At 40.6% G+C, this 19,413-nt stretch overlaps 1 protein-coding gene across 1 annotated transcript; it reads left to right on the forward strand.

The window, feature by feature from the left end:
- The first annotated feature begins 724 nt into the window (after positions 1-724).
- On the forward strand, positions 725-17,713 carry LRIT3 (leucine rich repeat, Ig-like and transmembrane domains 3). The gene is made up of 4 exons (XM_077814765.1): positions 725-840; positions 2,180-2,655; positions 13,944-14,249; positions 16,647-17,713. Exons 1-4 carry the CDS (start codon positions 725-727, stop codon positions 17,711-17,713), a joined length of 1,965 nt encoding a protein of 654 aa, XP_077670891.1.
- The last annotated feature ends 1,700 nt before the right edge of the window (positions 17,714-19,413 follow it).

Genomic DNA, 19,413 nt, shown 5'->3' on the forward strand with positions numbered 1-19,413 from the left:
GGGGTTTCACTTCACATGATATTTTTGGTGCTATCAATTGATAATCAGTAGATGGCACCAACAATTAGTTTATTTCTTTGACTGTTCTATTAACATTTAAGTTTTATATGAAGTCATCTGCATTCTTTTCAGAATGCAACTATTATTTAAATATATTTAAGCTTTTTGGTAAAGCCCCAAAAAATTGTTCTAAAAAAGTTGTAAAACCTAACTCGTGCTATTAATCTTGAATGTTTTTAATATTAAAATGCAGGTACATTCTGCATTGTACAGTTATTCAGTCTTAGAATATGCCCCTTTGAGCTTATTATTTCATACTGTCTTTGACATGTTACACCTATATAGTACATTTTCTTCCACAATCGGAGTGCTTTACAAATATTAGCTAACTAAACTGCACAACACCCCTGTGAAGTAAAGGGATATCTCAAAATATATCTAGTAAATCTATATTCAATATAGTTAACTATAAAGATAGTCCTGATATGTGATAGGTATAATTTTAACAGAATATTTTCCTTTGGCATAATAAAGAACAAACTGGTTCAACTGATCCTTTTCAGGATACATTTGAAGGTTAAGTAGCTACAGATCTCAACTAATCCACTGTAATCTGCTATTACTAAATGGATGTCTACATTCACATTCATAGCACACAGCACACGAGTGCCTGGGAATAAAAGTTTTTAGATTTTGTTCATATCAATTTTGCTGGGAGGAAGTCATGTATCTGTTTGTTTGTTTATGCATCATGATTAGCTTTTTTGAAGAGGTAAACAGTTTTTGTCCTTCACAATGCACTTGCATTTACCATGGCAGAAGTGATGGCACCGGAACAAGGTATGCCTTTCTTTATTGCCGTTATACAACGTAATTATAGGAAAATAGGTTGATGGAAATTTAGAATAACATTCTCTGACACCACTGATGAATACAGATTGTGTAGTTTTAGTTTTAGTTCATGTACTTTTTAGAAGTATAAAGGGGAAAGTTTATTCCATTTTTATGCCACTTTACATAGTAAGCAATGTGCATGGATGTTAACAGATAGCAATAATTTCTTGTCTTATTGATTTTTACTTAGCAGCTGGATGCCTTTTAAATCTTCAATTTTTACAGAAAGAGACTTCTCTCTGCACTCTAACTTACTAAATGTTGATATTTCCTTGAAAATTCCATTTCTCAAACCAGTTATTCGTGGTATGGTAATCCTGGTTTTAGATAAATGCAAACATTTCCTTTAATCTGTAGGAAAATCTCATTGTTCAACAATAGAAAAAGTATGATGACGAAGAAAAAGCTTAACCACTTTGAAATATTTTATAGCAGATGCACTGGACATTGTATTATTGCTCATTTGGGGAATTACAATTTCAGCTAGTTTTATTCTTGTGCTATATCTGATACAAAGTTCTGATGGGAAGAAAGGAAAATGGATGTTCTTCGTAAATCAGCATCTATATGGAGAGAAAGGAGAGACATTAACTTTGATCAAAATTCTCAAACCTGGATGCCTAGACTCCTAAATCCATATATAGGCACTTAAAATAAATTGAAATGGCCTAATTTTCAGAGGTTCTGAGGAAACCCAGCACCACTGAAGTCAATGGAAGTAGAAAGTCGGCAGAATCTCTGCAAACTAGGCCACTTCTATTTAGGTGACTACCTGTGGATTTAGAAGCTTAAATTTAAGCACTGAGTTTGAAAAATTTGTAATCTTCAACCTACTTACAAAAGTAAAGTTCCACAAATATATTTACCCTAGTGCCTTAAATATCTGATATCTCCACACTTGAAGAGAAATTAGAAAAAGTGACACAAACAATTATAGACTTTTTATTAAAATAGAGGTCATGAATCTCCTGTTTCAATGATAAAAATACAAACAAAATCCTTCTGTTCTTGAATTACATTTCTGGCCCTAAAATGACTGGATAAAAGATAGCATTTAAATTTATCTGGAATTAATGCAGCAGTATCATTAATATTTTATATTCACTTTCTCTTTAGAAAGAAAGTCCACCTCTTAATTGTCTCTGTCTTTTAAACATAGAAGACTGCAAGTGATCCGATATTCTGGCAGTAGTGGTGGTGGAAATGGTACTAACACTTTAATATGTATTTGAGATGCAAGTCTCTGGTAATGAAATACAGATCTTTCTTTGTTGTTTGGTGCTAGGTCTGTGCTGTGTAATGACCCTGATATGTTTGAGATCCCTGTGAATGTTCCTGTGGACACAGTAAAACTTCGTGTAGAAAAAACTGTCATACGAAGAATCCCCACTGAAGCCTTTTACTACTTGGTGGACCTTAAATACCTGTGGGTGACCTACAATTGTGTGGCTAACATTGATGCCAGCAGCTTTTATAATTTGAAGCAGCTGCATGAATTGCGTCTGGATGGGAATTTGCTGTCGAGTTTCCCTTGGGAGTCTCTTGTGGAGATGCCCAACTTACGAACCCTTGATTTACATAACAACAAATTGACCAGCATTCCATCTGAGGCCGGTAGATACCTGAGAAACCTCACCTACCTGGATCTATCCAGCAACAAACTAATCACCTTGCCATCAGACCTAATGGACATTTGGCCCCCCTTCTCAGAAGCTACACCGTCCAGGAACACAGATCCGGCAGCACAGAGACTCATATTAGGTAAGCTCACGAGGCCATTGGATTCCTTATTAAAACATCTCTAAATATTCTCTTTAAAAGGGAAGCAGCTTAGTTTAGTGAATAGGACCCTGGACTGGGAGTCGGCAGATCTGGATTCTAATCCTGATTTTGCTGCTGGCTTGTTGTGTGATCACTTATCCTATCTTTGTCATCTGTAAAGTGGAGATAATGAGAGTTGCCCCTCTTCATAAGATAGGTTGGTATCTCCAGATTAAGAGAGCTAAGTAAATATTGCTGAAATCCTTCCCGTAAGTGTGCATGATGTATGGAATATTCAACTGTCATAAAAACTTGTGTTTTTTATTGTTAAGGATTTTTAAAGAATATATGTATTCTTATAATATATATATATATAATATAATATATGTGTTATGTAAAGATGAGATTTCCCTTGTCAATTTACTTGGTGTAGCATTACACCATCTATTACTGGAAACACAGCCATGCCATCTCAGGCAATGATCTCAAAATGTGCCCAAACTAAGCAGGGGGCAGGTTTGATCAGCACTTCAGTGGAATGCCCCAAATAAGTACTGCAGGATGTGGTGTTTGTGGCTCAGTAGAAGGGACTTTTCCCTCTACTATTGAACTACTGTGCCTGCATGGTGACAGGGGAGAGTGAGTTGTTAGAAGAGCTATGTTCCAGATGATATGCTCAACGGAGGCCCTGAACTCCCATGGGGTCTAACTCCCCTCTCAAAGTGGCTGTATGTTGGTGTAACTCCACAGACTCCAGTGCAGTTATTCCTGATTCACACTGGGGTAACTCAGAGTAGAATCAGCCCTGTGGTTTCTAAAGATGCCATGGCATTTATCACTACAGTGGTAGTGGTAAGGATGTGAGAACTGGCGCTCTGGTCAAACTCAATTTTGCATAATTATATCCTGCCTATTGCTGGGTTCCCTAACTTGCTATTAGTCTAGACCACATCATAGAGAGAGGGTCCTCTGGATCACCTATCCATCCTATTTGCAATCTCACAGACCACCTTGCACTTCCCCTCCCATTTCTAATCTTGTGTCCTACCTGCTGGCCCCACTTAGCAATTGCATAATATCACCAGGGTAGCTCTAGTTATTGCTTTCTTTCCTGATATTATTTTTCCATTTATTTATATACTGTTAGCCATCTTTTAATACGATGGGAGAGCTAGCACCATGTAACCAGCCAGCTCTCCATAGACAACCACCAGTGAGTCCATACATCACAGCTTGGGAACCTCTGTCCCATAGTTGTAATTAAATACCATTGTGTAATGTTGTGTTTAGCCATTGTGTTCCACTGCAGAGGCCTGAACCTGCAAACCTTTATTAAGGTAAGAATAATTATCATGAGTGAGAACTAGTTTGTGCCCACCTTGCTAATACTCTTATATAAGTAAGCAACTCTGTATGTGAGTGGTGCCAGTGGGTTACTTGTATGAATAAGTGTTTGCAGGATTGAGGCCATAGTTTGTAAAGGGCTTTGGGATCATTCAGGATAAAAGGTGATATAAACATGCAAAATATTGTTATATCAGTGCTAATATGTTAGTTTAAAATATAGTGTGAAACTGCTTATACTATGCTGATTGCTGCCTGCTATTTATTTTAAATATTTGTACCGCTAATGTTCTGGACAAATGCTGTGTAGGAAATACTAATGCATGTCTTAAACTGTTAGTATAACACACTTAGCTTTTTGTAACTTGTGTGGCCCACAGGAATCACTCATCAGTTCTGTAAAAGTTTCGGCTAATACTTGCTTTTTAGAACATGTTGATCATTGGGTGCTCAGAAAAAAAATCGTGTGTAGGACTAGGTATAATTGGAGGGATTCTCCACTGCACTCAGTGGATGCAGAGTGTACGGAGGGGATGGACTGCATGTGGGAGCAGGGGGGTGACTCCCTGATCCTGGGATGACCAGCCTTCGAATAGGTGGGGGCTGCTCTAATCTACACAGCTGGTGATGGCTGAAGCACAGAGTGTTCTGTCCCTATCCCTGCATACTCCCCCTACTCCAGGGGTTCTCAAACTGGGGGTCGGGACCCCTCAAGGGGTCCCAAGGTTATTACATGGGGGGGGTTGCGAGCTGTCAGCCTCCACCCCAAACCCTGCTTTGCCTCCAGCATTTATAATGGTGTTAAATATATAAAAAAATGTTTTTAATTTATAAGGGGGGGGGTCACACTCAGAGGCTTGCTTTGTGAAAGGGGTCACCAGTACAAAAGTTTGAGAACCACTGCTCTACACTGATGGTTACAGGAGGGAGGAGAGTAGGAGCTGGCTATGGGTATGTCTGTACAGCAGCTGTGAGGTGCAGGTGCTGGTCGACATATGTGTGCTCACTCTGCATGAGCTAGTTTGCCTGTAGTGGCTTAGGCTAGCTGCCCTGACACACTCTTTTTTGACCCCCTGACTATGCACTTGGGCGGCTAATCTGAACTGCTGCCTTAACCGCTGTGGCTACACCGCTATTTTTAAGTGCTAGCCTGAGCAGTATGTCTATCTACCTGTGCTGGGGAATTAAACCTCCCTGCTGCTGTGTATGTCAGCTCTAAACCTGCTGACGATTTACCCCATGTCGAAATCCTCATCTCGGGAGTTCTAGCCAACTTCCAGTCTCTTTCTGCTGCCCTTGTTGTGCAAAGATCGTGGAATCTGGTTGAGTGCTTGCAGGCACTGTGTAAACTTTTTTCACCAGTCTTTGTCAACAGCCTTTAATCATGACAAGCCTTCCAGCCCTAGCACCTGTATTCTCTTGAGCATGTGTGACTGACTGTGCCATGTTATGTGATGATTTTATAATGTGCAAAAATGTCCTCAGGAGAATTAGCATGAGACCGTTAGCTCATTTTCATTTGTGAACCAAGTCTGGATTTGAACCTGTATCTCCAGAGATGAAAGGGCGTAGATTCATGGATTCAGGTGTCAATTTGCCTCTAGTTTTTGGATCCTATGTTCTGTGGAGATGGTATGCAATTGCCTATCTTCAGACTTACATACTAAAGTCAAATACCCTGAAAATAAAATGATGATTTCTTTGTAGAGTTTGGAGCAACTATAAATTAGGCTAGCTGTGAATGATTGACTTCATTTCCAGTCATTAATAGACTCACAATAAATGGCTTTGGTAGAGTGCGATCAGATAATGATTGTTATACAATTAATCGGAAGGTGAACAAGAACATTTCCTCTGGAGATCTGAAGTGTCACACCGCTTGTGTTTTGGATTGTTCCATGACCAGCCAACAATCCCCTTCCCACTAAACCTTCTATATCGTCCTCTTTATTGATTGTATTACTGTGGTGCCCTGGTCATGTTTCTCACTCATGTGTGAGCGCATAAGCGGACACACACTCGTGCACACACCCACTCATTGCAGGAGTCTCACCTTCAGGTCTGTGCCACAGGGACAGGGCTGTTACTACCTGATAGATTTTAGGATCTGGTGACAACATCAGAGAGAGGCCGTCCCTGTTGTACTTTTGTTGCTTAAAAATGTACCATGTTGAGTAGGATTTATATGGGCCTGACTATCTTCTTCACTTCTCCAAGCAGAAGGGATTCTGGGTAGAAATAATGAAAAAGGGAGACTGATGGCTCTGTGACATTGCCCTCTCTGATAACCCATGGAAGATCAGCTGGGGCTCATTGAGGCTTTCGGGGCTGGGAAAGGAACCAAAGAGCAGTTGTTCTGTGTAGCACTCTCCCCCTTCCCAGAGGTGGTGAGTATCTGCTTGGATTCCATGCCTTAATTAATTCTTCTTGAATTTGTGTTAACTAAGGCTACATTTCTGCACCTCTCAGAGAGGCTGGCCTGCTAATGGTAGCATTTCTCCTGCAGGAACCACATTGCCAGGGGTAAGAAGGGGCCAAAGGAGCTGACCCTCCATTGGACTAAAGCTTCACTTCTTCGCACATCTGCAGTTTTCTGCACCTTCTGCCTTCTCTGGATGAAAATTCTGCAAAGTGAACCTTCAGAGAGTCCTGGGTACTTTGTCCCCCTCCTGCGGGAGCATCCAGTTAGGTGCTCTATCTCTAGCTGGCTTGTTAGCTGAAAGCATGGTGTCACTGGAAGCTGTCACCTAGGGGTGACAGTGGACGAGAAGCTGGATATGAGTCAGCAGTGTGCCCTTGTTGCCAAGAAGGCCAATGGCATTTTGGGATGTATAAGTAGGGGCATAGCGAGCAGATCGAGGGACGTGATCGTTCCCCTCTATTCGACATTGGTGAGGCCTCATCTGGAGTACTGTGTCCAGTTTTGGGCCCCACACTACGAGAAGGATGTGGATAAATTGGAGAGAGTCCAGCGAAGGGCAACAAAAATGATTAGGGGTCTAGAACACATGACTTATGAGGAGAGGCTGAGGGAGCTGGGATTGTTTAGCCTGCAGAAGAGAAGAATGAGGAGGGATTTGATAGCTGCTTTCAACTACCTGAAAGGGGGTTCCAAAGAGGATGGCTCTAGACTGTTCTCAATGGTAGCAGATGACAGAACGAGGAGTAATGGTCTCAAGTTGCAGTGGGGGAGGTTTAGATTGGATATTAGGAAAAACTTTTTCACTAAGAGGGTGGTGAAACACTGGAATGCGTTACCTAGGGAGGTGGTAGAATCTCCTTCCTTAGAGGTTTTTAAGGTCAGGCTTGACAAAGCCCTGGCTGGGATGATTTAACTGGGAATTGGTCCTGCTTCGAGCAGGGGGTTGGACTAGATGACCTTCTGGGGTCCCTTCCAACCCTGATATTCTATGATTCTATGATTCTATGAAACTCAGAGCTTCCTAGCAGTACTTACAGCAAAGTCAAGTTGTTGAAATGCTGCCAGTAAAATGGCAGTTGGGGTTGTGCTCAATGTGGGCAATGGTTGGCGGAACCAGGACAACCAAGATTATTCGCTGCTGTGTTGAAACAAAATCCAAACCAAGTGATTTTTAACATTTAGAAGGCTCGGCTAGCTGCAGTGTTATAAGTGAACCTGGGGAGGGGAGAGTGCAGGAGAAGGCTCCCTTTCCAAATCTTCAGGCGACGTGACTGCCTGTGCCCCTGAAATACCAGGAGCTGCTTTTGTCTAGCTGACAAGAACCTGGCCTTTCCCTAGCCTTTGTTAGTAATCCCCAACTTTACTCTTGCTTGACCCATTTTGATTCCTTGTGTTTCTTCAGTCAATTTGGGCACCAAGGGCCCAATTCTGCTCCCACTGAAGTCTGTGGTGGCAGGGCTGGGCTGTAGGAGCATACTGTGCTTTGAAATCTGAGGCATGCACAATGGTAATATCATTCCCCTTGTGGTCTCCCTCCTAGAGAGCCATTCAGAGTACGACGGAATACAGCATATGACAGAGCTGCAGTTTGCACTGCATGAAATCTATGTGAAGCCACTGACTAAACCCCAGAGGAGCAGCAGGGGCTGCAGATGGTATTGTAGTTACAGAGAGCCTTGGGTGGAAGAAACATCACAGCTGGGGTGGAGGAAACATCACCTGTTAATGACATCCAGGTTTCGTTTTGAACCTTGACTATTTTATTTATTGTCACTTTACAACCCAGTGAAAGGGGAATAATGTGCATTTAATTACGCTCCGAGGCTGGTTACTGATTTACAGAGGAAATTTCCTACATAGCTCGCCTCTAAGCTAAAGTCCATATTGACACAGTGGCATGTACTGGTGCAGGGGAAACTGTTTACCAAGAAGAAGGGACTGCATAAATGTATTCTTTTGTGATACACATTGGAGTATATAATTCACAGTTGTAACTATGGGCTGTTATTAGGCATTGATGGGGATGAATAACCAAGTGAGTTACTGAGGAAGCAAATTATTTGAGTTTGTTGTGATCACTGCAGCATCCAGGCTCCAAATGAATCAGATAAGGACACTTTGTGGGATGTGGCCATTTTCTGTCCATTTGCTCAAAAACTCCATTGTGGTTCATTAGGAAGGAAGCTTTGTCTGTTGCTTATTGTACAGTGCTGTCTACTTGTACCATATCATATCCATGTATGGAAAATCAGTGCTTATTGTGCAACAATTTAAAGTGTTGGTTTCGTATTAGAAGAAAACCCTGGCTCATAACTGGCTGGAAATAGCCATCATGTGAATGAGGAAATTACCTCCTCAGAGGTCAATGTTGGACATATGGAACTGAAACAGTGTTAATGAATCAACTGTAAATAACTGCATTTTGTTTGGCTGCAGTGAAAACAATTATTTATCTCAGAACCAATTAGATAACTTATGAAAATCTTTGCCTCCCTTATGGAAGACATTAAGAAAAGAGCCACCTGTCTCTACCTGCAGATTCAGGAGTATATTTATATGTTGGGAAAGAGGCCAGGTGAGTAGCTCTGGGGTTCTACAGCTTTCCGCATTCACAAAATCCAGTGCTTCCAAATGATCTGGAAGCCTCAAGGCTAGCCTAAATAACCATATGACCGTATTACCTTGTTCTTTGCTTCCCTTTCTCTTCTGCTGTTTGTTACTCATTGCTCAGTCTATTTCTATTATACACTCTGTGGGTCAGGGACTGTCTCATATGTTTGTTTGTACAGTGCCTCAGCCAGTGGAGTCTGGATCTGGACTGAATCTTTGGGCACTACTGCAATATGAGCAATAAATAACAAGTCATAACTTCCTATTGGAAAACCTGCAGGAGGGGAAAAGTTAGCCAAAGAGGCTTTGTCACAAGCTGTCCATGGGGAGAAGGACTCGGCCACCTTGTGAAGGGAGACAAGCTGCTCGCCCTACCAATCTTGAGGGTCCATGCGGAAACCAAATTTCTAACTCTGGAAATCCTGGGGTCTCCTCATGCCTGAACTTCACTTCCCCACTGCATCGCATCCCCTCAGCTGTATGTTTCTACTCTCTTTGAACAGGAAAGAACAGAGGCCTTATAGGGTAGTTAATCTGGCTTTTAGCATAATTTACTGGTGTGGAAAGCTGACGGTGTTTAAGGGCTTGTTTCAGGAGCAGCCACTCTCCCTTCCAGTATCTTAGCGGTACTCTTTTTCTCCAGTCCATAGGGAAGAGAACAGGTCATTTTGTAAAATATCAAGAAGGAATAGATATTTCTCTGAATAAGAATAGCCTCTGCCTCCAGAACAGTTAAAAAATAAAACTGGACAGATTTTAAAGGTAGGCACATGCAGTTGTGTACTTGAGTGAGTTGGACTTGTGAGCAAATATCTGTGCATATACACATGGACGGCAGGCACTCAATTTGTACACCCTCAGCTGTTGTATCTGACATGTTCATGAACACCAGCTATTTTCAGGCATCAGTTAGTCATGTTCAAAGGTCAATGTGCAGTTGCACATGCCTGACTTTGAAACTCTGTCTCTGCAAATGTTAATAATTTCCAGTGGCAGAGAGTTCAACAGATTATGAGGGTTAGTCGCCTTTTTGAGTAACACACATCTTTAAATGTTCACCTTATATACCATAAGAATTTTGCAATGACTATTAGAGGTTAATGCAGCACAAAACAAATCTCAAATAGTCCTGACATTAATACCTCAAATGAGACAACATATTCCACAAGAAGCTTCCCTAACATGTTATTACAGCTCAAATTTTATCCTAGCATATATTTAAAGTGCATTGAATGTTTTATTTGGGAAGAGAATTCCCCGTGTGCAACTGAAATAGTGGTACATTCCTCTAAGACAATGGTGGCCAAACTTTTCCTGCCGCCCCACCTTACCAGTAATGGAATCTGTCTGTGCCCCCTCCCGTAGGTCATTACTGCACAGTTGGCTCAGCAGAGGAGCTGTGGCTAAAGGCAGAGCTGGGGGAGAACTGGGGATGGGGGAGGAGCTGGGGCAGGAGGCAGAGCTGGCCCGGGGGTGGAGAGGAATGAGGGCAGAGCTGGACGGGGGCAGAGAAATGGGTGGAGTGGAGCTGTTGCTGGGGTTGGAACGAGTCAGGGGGAGAGCAGGGGGCTGGGTGGCACTCCCTCTCTGCCACCCTGGGAGGAGGGGGGTTGGCCTGGGCCCTGTGGGCCCCCCCAACCCTCCTCCAGTTTGGGGACCACTGCTCTAGGAGAAACATTGTTCCCTGTCAGTCTGGAATCTGTGTTTTTCTGACGGCAGTAGGAACAAATGCTGCAGTTAATCTTGCCATTCTCCTGGGCAAAACTTACACTGATTTCAGGGATAGTGTTTCCTAAGAAAAGGATTGTGGCATTAGGACCACTTTCAGTAGTATAAATGTGCTCCAGAGAGCATGCTGGAGGACACTGAGAAGCTGTCTTACAATTAATTCTCTGCAGTGAGATTGGTGGCAGTATCCTGACTCACAAGCAGGATGATGTAGGCAGTGTTGTTCAAGCTGTGTTGGTCCCAGGTTATTAGAGAGTCAAGGCTACAACTGCATTGTACCCATCTTGCCTCTCTAAGTAGGATGTTGCTTTTTTACTATACGGCATTAATATGTCTCACAAACTTCATTAACCATGTATTGCCCTAATAAGAAGCATTTTGCGAAGCATGGACAGATTAGTGAGAAATGAATTTGAGTTAAGAAGCTCCTTTGCATATGAGGTGCCTGACTATTAAATTCTTAATCCTACAGCCTTCACTTTCTTTTGCCACAATTGCTTTCAGTGGAATTATTTGTTGATATTTTTGTGTGCCTTTGTATGTTTTAAAAGTTTCATAGTAGACTTATATATTTCAATCACTTGGCCATATTGGTGAATAATTTACCTGTCTAAAGGATTAATCCTGCAAATCCCTATTATCATTATTACTCACATGAGTAAGACTTTGCAGGATCATACCATTAAAAAATGTGATTTATGCTATTTAATTTTTTTAAGAGACATAATTGTCCCAACTCAGCAACATACAAATATTCCAAAATGTGAGAAATGTATATTTAAGAAATGTGGGTAAGTAACATTAAGTAACCCTGGCAGAGATGGTGTCCCTAGCCTCTGTTTGCCAGAAGCTAGGAATGGGTGACAGGGGATGGATCACTTGACGGTTACCTGTTCTGTTCATTTCCTCTGGGGCACCTGGCATCGGCCATTGTCGGTAGACAGGATACTGGGGTAGATGGACCTTTAGTCTGACCCAGCATGGCTGTTCTTATGTTCTTGGACACCTTTACTTTGCACAATGGTCTCAAGATCCTTACATGGCATGTACATTTACACATCCTGGGAATCAGGGGCCTTACACTGGATTTGTTTGCAATTTATGGCTTTTGGGACACCTGTACTGCATATATGAATTGGAAGGAAGTTTATCTTATGTACTAAGGGAGTAGGCTGGAAATTAAGAACATCAACCTTTTCCTTCCCCTTCTAGTTTTATCCACATCCCCACCTTAAGTATACAGTGCAAAGGGGCAGCTACAGATAGGATGGACTGATGTTAAAGGAAACCTGTTGAAATTCACCTCTGGTGAAAATAGATATATATATATATATATAATATGCCCAGTTCACCAGGGGTTGTCAGGTTGTATATGATATAACATCACCACAGCTGTATATACTCTCCAAAGCATGTGCACGCTCTCTCTCTCTCTCTCTTTGGAGATTAGCTTTTAAAAATACAATAGTTGAACCAGTTTTCTTGGATTTGCCTATTCCTTTTCTTGTGGGTAATAATTAGTCAATAGATTTAAAATCATTCGTGTCTGGAAGGAGTACAATTGGATTGTGATGTCATAAACTTATAGTCAAGGAATCTCTTCAGGTCAAGTCTTGTTTTTAAGGGTGGGATTAGTCAGGGTTTATCACTGGTATAACCAATCACTGACTTTGTGCTTAAGATAAGCTAATCTTGGTCAGGTGATTAAAGGAAGCATATATTTCTACATCTACAGATTTTTTTCTAAATATGCAAAGAGATTAGAAGCCAATGAAATATTAAGAAAGGGGAAAAAGAAAGGTGTTGGTAACATGGAATAATTCCAATTTTTTATTTAATTATTCCTAAAGTTAATGCATCTTTTCACATCATGAGCTGTGTACTGTGTCTCCTTATCTGGGTTTCATTCATGACTGGTTTGCTAAACTGTTCAGAGTATCCAGTAATTATAGGTTTTCACTGCAAAGTAGTAGCTTTTATTTTATATCTGCCTGCCCACTTTTAATGCACCCATCATGATAGCATTGGAGGCTGTCCTGTGTTACCTACAAAAATAGCTTGGATTGGGAATTAGTTCTATTTATTGTTAATATTCAGAGGAAATAGAGTGTTCCAGGGAGATTTGTACAAAGATCTAAAGTCAGATCAGAAACTATTTAAAGGCATGAATGAAATGCTGTGGACTAGGTCCTCAGCTGGTATAAACAGATATTTCTCTATTGAAGTCAACAGAGCTATGCTGTGTTACACCAATATAAGATCTGGACCTACATTACTATAAAATGGCCAGTGTAATTCACCTGAAATCAAATTCAACAAGAGAAGAAATGTCCCCTCACTCATGCTCTTCATAATCAAAGGGCAAATAGTCTGAAGTCAAATGGGCGGGTCCGGGTCCTTGTGTGCCATCAAAAATGCGAATATCTTTTAATTCTTTCGACAGTTCCTCTGCCGTCCTCCCTCTCTCTCCGCATCCCCCCACAACTTTTAAATATTTTGTATGTAAGAGATTGGCCTGAATGAGATCTCTGAATCCAAACACCCCTGAGCATTGGGAAAGTTCAGATCCAGATCTAAACTTCGTTGGCTTAAAGCCATCTCTGTTCTATGGCAGAAGAGTTGGTATAAGTCATAAACACTTTTATCATTGTTCTCTCCCCAGCCAAAATCCAAGCACTGAAAAAGGTGCCTGAAAAGAAAAGAGAAGCTTAGAAAACTCCATACTTAATGAAGGGGAAGGAGAGCAGTGGAAGTCAAAAGACAACCATAGTTGTCCATAGTTAGAAGATCTACTTGTATTTGAAGGGTCTGCCAAGAAGCCAAACGCTGGTGAAATACCTTACTTGGCAGCTAACCAAGGCTGCTCCTTCTGAGGTTGTTCAAAAGGAATTGAAAATGGTACAATTTAGTGTAGAATTTGTCAACTCATGTACCATTTTCTGTGCAGGTGGTTGTGGGGAAAAGATCTAGTTTATCAAATGTTAACAAAACAGCTTTAACACTCCTTCCTGAACCTCCAAAAATAAATAAATAAATAAATAAAAAAAGAGTATAGAAGGAACAAATTAAATATTTAATGAACTTAAGAGGCACATGACTATTTAGACACAATGGTATGTCCCATTCTAATTATGAAATCCAAATAATGCTTGAAACTAACTGTATACTTTTTTTTCTGCTTAAGGTTTGCAGGACAATCCATGGTTTTGTGACTGTCGGATTTCAAAGCTAATTGAATTTTCCAAAATAGTGGACACCTCTGTTATACTTCTGGATCCTCTTGTGGCTTGTAGTGGACCTGAGAGCCTGGCAGGTATCTTGTTCCAGAGAGCAGAGCTGGAACAGTGTCTTAAACCATCAGTGATGACTTCAGCAACAAAAATCACATCACCTCTGGGAAGCAATGTACTGCTACGCTGTGATGCCACTGGATATCCAACCCCACAACTTACCTGGATCAGGTCAGACAATTTACCGGTGAACTATACAGGTATTTCATAATTTATTACTAAGAAATATGAGAACCTAGAAATATTGATCATTCGTGCTTTGAAATGATCTTTGAGATCATTATTGATGAATGGTGAAAAACGAACAAGACCAAATATTCTCACAATATTTCCACCATTTGGGGCCAGAATCTCTTCACTCCTGTTTGTGTTAAATTCATCCATATCTGAACATGAACAACGCAAACAGGTCGCTTCCAATTCTGAACGTGACATGGAACCAAGACTGGATAGGAGGCTTAGATTCAGTTTCCCAAAATTGGAGGGGGTGCTTTGGACTTTAAATTTCAGTTTTGGCTTGTCTCCGGTACAAAATGGAAGTTAAAAAAGACAGTGCAGCCATAACTGAGCTACTTAAACACAGCAATTTTTATTATAAGCATTGGCTTTGCAATAAATATTAGTTTTTTTGAATTTTGGTCATTTACCACCAATGTCCATACCGAACGGTAAAGAGACAGTGAATATCAGATATTGTTTTTGAATATCAGTCAATTTTAGTAATTGCATCTAGCAATTCAGAAGTTTTCCTATTTCTGAGTAATGGGTTCATGAGAATGAAACTGTATGACATCTTATTGTAAACCCACAATCATAAATTGTTATATTTATTATGAAAAATTCTTTTAACTCAAAGCAGTAAGCTAATATCACTCATTTAAAACAAAATAAGCTTATCAGTGGAAATGAATTGTTATAGTGCAATACTGGAGGCTGCCAGTAGATGACATAGTTAGCATCTAAGGATTATCTGTAGGATTTAAGGAAGAACTGTAGAAGAGAAAAGACAGAAAAAGGAAGGGGCTGAGAGTAGGGGAAGCTAGCGAATGTATAAAATCTGCAGTTCCTAGAAAAGCCTGGAAATTAAACTGTTTGCCTCAGAACTCAATTATTTTAATAACTCAAAGTGTTTTGATGATTACATATTCTGTAGAGGTGGGTTTGAAGTCTGAACTCAAAGCCAAACTTTTCCAAAATTTTGGTGGAGAGCTTTTGTAACTGGAATGCTATATATATATATATATAAAAATTTTTCTTTGCTCTTGCTGTTCATGTCACAACTGTCATTGTAGAGCACACAAATAGTGGAGACGCAGAAGTCTGTAAGATCGAGATGTCATACATTACAATTGATTTATTATTTATAGTGCCTGTCTTTCACCCTGGGAGCTTACAATAATTAAAATATACAGGGTGAAGAGTAAAATCCACATAATAAAAATAGATATAAATCTATTAATTGTTACGGATCTAACTTAATCTCTTAATCTTGATTTAAAAAACTGGGGGGGGAGGGCCTGGGGGACTCTTAAGGGTTCTAGATAGACAGCGCTGGGAAAGTTCAGTCCACAGGACAGGTTAAGCCTGGGTAGTGCAGGCTGCTGCTTCTTACTCCAGCCACAAGCTCCAGTCCTGAGCTGAGGGCTACCTTTAAGTGAAACAGGATAATTCAATTTCCAATACATGTTTAGACTTTAGCCTCCCTTGTGAGGTGGTGTATAAAGTTCCTGGATTAGATGATGATAATTGTCGAATGGGGTTGCATCAGTGCTCTATGTAGTCCAAAACAGTGCCTCAGACAGTTGTGTCAAGCTCCTTAATGGGTAATTATGCAATAACCTGCCCATGGGGAATGTTTCTTGCTAACCTCAGGCAGTCAGCAGCAAGCTTTCACCCTTAAACATAAGAGCTGATGGGTGAAACCTTCAAGACCATTTAAGTGAATTAGGAGCCAAAGTACCATTTCCTAAAGTGACTTAGACACTTAGGGTTCGAAGTCTTGTTGACAGTCAGTTTAGCTTCTAAAGTCCATGGAATTCAGGCTGCCAAGTCACGTATGCACTTTTGAAACTTTACCCTATATCCCTTTAACCATTTTTGTTTTGTATAATGAAACGGCAAATATTTTTATTTCTCATATAAATGTCTAATTTTATTTTTGAACCGTACTCGGGGCGAGTCTACACTTAAAACACTGCGTCAGCACAGCTGCACCCATGTAACGGTAGCACTTTAATGAAGATGCTCTCTGCTGATGGGTGGTGGTAGCTATGCCAACGGGAGAAGCTCTCCTGCTGACAGAGCTCTGTCTGCACAGGGGGTTAAGTCGGTATAACTATGTCGCTAAGTGGATTTTTCAGTGAGTGATGTAGTTTTACTGATGTAGGTCTGTAGTGCAGACCAGACCTCAACTCCTTTTTTCAATACTATCATATGGCAGGGAGTTTTGCAAGTTGTGTTTACAAAACCAATATGTTCAGTTCAAATGGTTCTTTCTAACATAGCAAAAGCATGGAAGGGGTAATGTCATAGCTTTTTCTCTTTTTTTTTTATGTTCCTGTTACACTGTTTTACTATATGCATTCATTTTCCTTTAGTAATTCAAGAAACTCCAGGAGAAGGTGTCAGATGGTCCATAATAAGTCTGACAGGGATTTCATACAAGGATGCAGGGGACTACAGATGTAAGGCCAAAAATTTGGCTGGAATGTCAGAAGCTGCTGTTACTGTCACTGTGGTAGGTGTTGTCACTACGACTGTGTCACCACAAAAGTATGGGAAGAAGTTTGAAGCAGACCAACAAAATAACACACAGGAGGAAGCCAAGCAAGAATCTGAAAAAAGCACCACACCTCCTCCACCTTTAACATCGCTACCCACAACAATGGCTACCACTGAAAGGCCAACAGGTGCCAAGATCACAGACAAAAAGCAATCCAAGTCCATTGCTGATGGGAAAAAAAGTTCAAAGGGAGTAACAAATGGAAACAACAAAAAGCCTGAAGAAACCAGCAAAAAAGATGAGGAGACTTCATTGAATGCAGCAGCACTGGCTGAACAGAATGTCACCATAAAGTACCTGAAAGTTATTAGTGAAACGGACGAAAGAGTTACCTTAACTTGGAAAACCATCAATGCCACAAGCAACTCTGCAGTGACTGTATTGTACTCAAAGTATGGTGAGAAAGATATGCTGCCTCTGAGTACAGATCCCAGCAAAAACAAAGTCACAATAGATGGTTTGCAGCCTAGTACACAATACATGGCATGTGTCTGTCCCAAAGGAGTCCCACCTACGAAAGATCAATGCATTATTTTCTCCACTGATGGAATACATGATGAGAGTGGTTCTCAAGTTTCCATTTTGGTCATGACTAGCAGTGTGGCATGTGTGATTGTTCTACCTTTGATATTTTTCTTACTCTATAAAGTTTTAAAACTTCACAGGAAACCAAAATCTGCTAGGGAAGCTGACCTTGCAAAAGAGACCTATGTCAAATTTGAAACACTTTCCTTGAAGCCCCGTTCAGTGGGCACAGGAGGAGAGCTCTGGACTCGAAGAGACACTGGTGAGTCAGAAAGACTTCTGCTTTGCTCTAGGTCAAGCATGGATTCTCAGATGACGTTCAAAAGTGAGGGCTCCAGGTCTGAGTACTTCTGTTGAGTGTTGTATACAGTGGACAATGTGAAATACACTAAGGGTAAAACTAATTCCAAACTGCAGTCTTGTATCTGAAAGCAGATCAGTGCCAGGTAGGAAATGCCACTATCAGATATAGCATCTGATACAACTCAGACTATTGTGGTAGGAGGGGGAAAGGGAAATTGACACCAGTATTTGTTTTTTTTTTGTCTTTTTTACATCCTGTCATGCATCCTGTGACTTCTGATATGAGATAGTGATGTTCCTAGGAGAGTAAATAGAGCATAAAGTAATTCTGCCTGATTTATGTTCTTATATTTTCTGTTTTTATTAAACATTCTGGTATTTATCTTGTCATCTGATTTCATGTGTACAACCTGCAAGGTGTATCCATCAAATATTCCCCGCATTTCTTTTAAAAATGTTATGTACTGGAGAAAAGCTATAGGAGTAGAGCTTAAACTCTGGCTTTGCTTGCGTCGAAGATAGTCACTTATACTTAACGTTTGAAAATACAGATTTTCTGATGACAGCTTGTGCTTCAAAATGTGATAGAGCACTACATTGTATAATCTCTTGGAGTGGGAGTGATTTTGGGTTAATCAAAACTCAAGTCTGTTACCCAGAGGTCATGTGCTTTGTTTCTTGAGATGCAACATAGACCATCTTCATCAAGCTACAAATACTTTTGGAAGGAGCTTCTCGTGGCTTGTGAATTTAAGGTAAGGTTTTGCTGTGAGTAGCTTTGTAAGAGACAATAAGTTGAAACTACTTAATATGGTCCTGTTGCAAAATCAGAGCCTTAGAACATTATACATACTGCAATTTAATTAACGTTGACAATTATTTACCTTTGACACCATATATCATACATACGTGTATGTATTAGATACATGGTAAGATGAGGTCTTGTCCTCCAATAGCTACAGACAAGATGCAACAGGAGATGTAACAAATAGCAGGAGGGAATGAGGCGAGAGGATGAGGGTAACATTTGGAACGTGTGATTGTGTCAGCGACTTATGAGCACAACTTGACATTTCCAAAATCATATTATATGTTTTAAAAATAAACATCTAGGATTGCCTATCATGAGCCCAATCCTGCGTCCATTAAAGTCCATGACAAGACTCCTATTGACTTTGTTGCTGCAGGTTCCAACTCCATGAGTATCACTGTGTGTAAACAGGGAGCCACAATACATGCCAAAATGGATTAAAAAAAAAAAGAGCAAGTATCTTTGATATCTTGGGCCTTTCCATGTGAGTGCTGTGGGAAGCTGGGAATCTTCCCTTCCCAATGGGATGATGATAATTCCTGGATCTTATGTAGTGTTTTTCATCCACAGATCTCAAAGTGCTTTACAAAGCAGGTCAGTGTCTTTCTCCCCATTTGACAGATGAATAACTTGAGGCACAGAGTGGTTAAAGTGACTCTCCCAAGGTCACCCAGTAGATCAGTGGCAGAGCTGGGCATAGAACCCAGGTCTCTTGGATAAACAAGATAAAGCTCCTGTTTCTGCCCCTGCAATAACATGACATAATGGGTTTTCAAGGCGTAACGTTTTTAGGTATTATTAGGCTGGGATTAAATCTTTCTCATCTTGGGCAGGTTTAATCTGTGGGGAAAATTTGGGTAAGGAGGAAGAAATATTTTTGTCATAAATTGACTTAGTGTAAACCCCTCAGACCGAGGCATCTCTTTGAAGCTGCTCAGTGGGT

This window comes from Eretmochelys imbricata, chromosome 4, assembly GCF_965152235.1.
Source record: "Eretmochelys imbricata isolate rEreImb1 chromosome 4, rEreImb1.hap1, whole genome shotgun sequence".
Classification (NCBI taxonomy): domain Eukaryota; kingdom Metazoa; phylum Chordata; order Testudines; family Cheloniidae; genus Eretmochelys; species Eretmochelys imbricata.

What these genes read in the sequence shown, in the direction of transcription:
- LRIT3 (XM_077814765.1), top strand. Translation starts at nt 725, where the DNA reads ATGTATCTGTTTGTTTGTTTATGCATCATGATTAGCTTTTTTGAAGAG. An exon ending in AGTGATGGCACCGGAACAAG is followed by an intron (nt 841 to 2,179) that starts GTATGCCTTTCT and finishes GTTTGGTGCTAG; the next exon opens with GTCTGTGCTGTGTAATGACC. An exon ending in AGCACAGAGACTCATATTAG is followed by an intron (nt 2,656 to 13,943) that starts GTAAGCTCACGA and finishes TTTCTGCTTAAG; the next exon opens with GTTTGCAGGACAATCCATGG.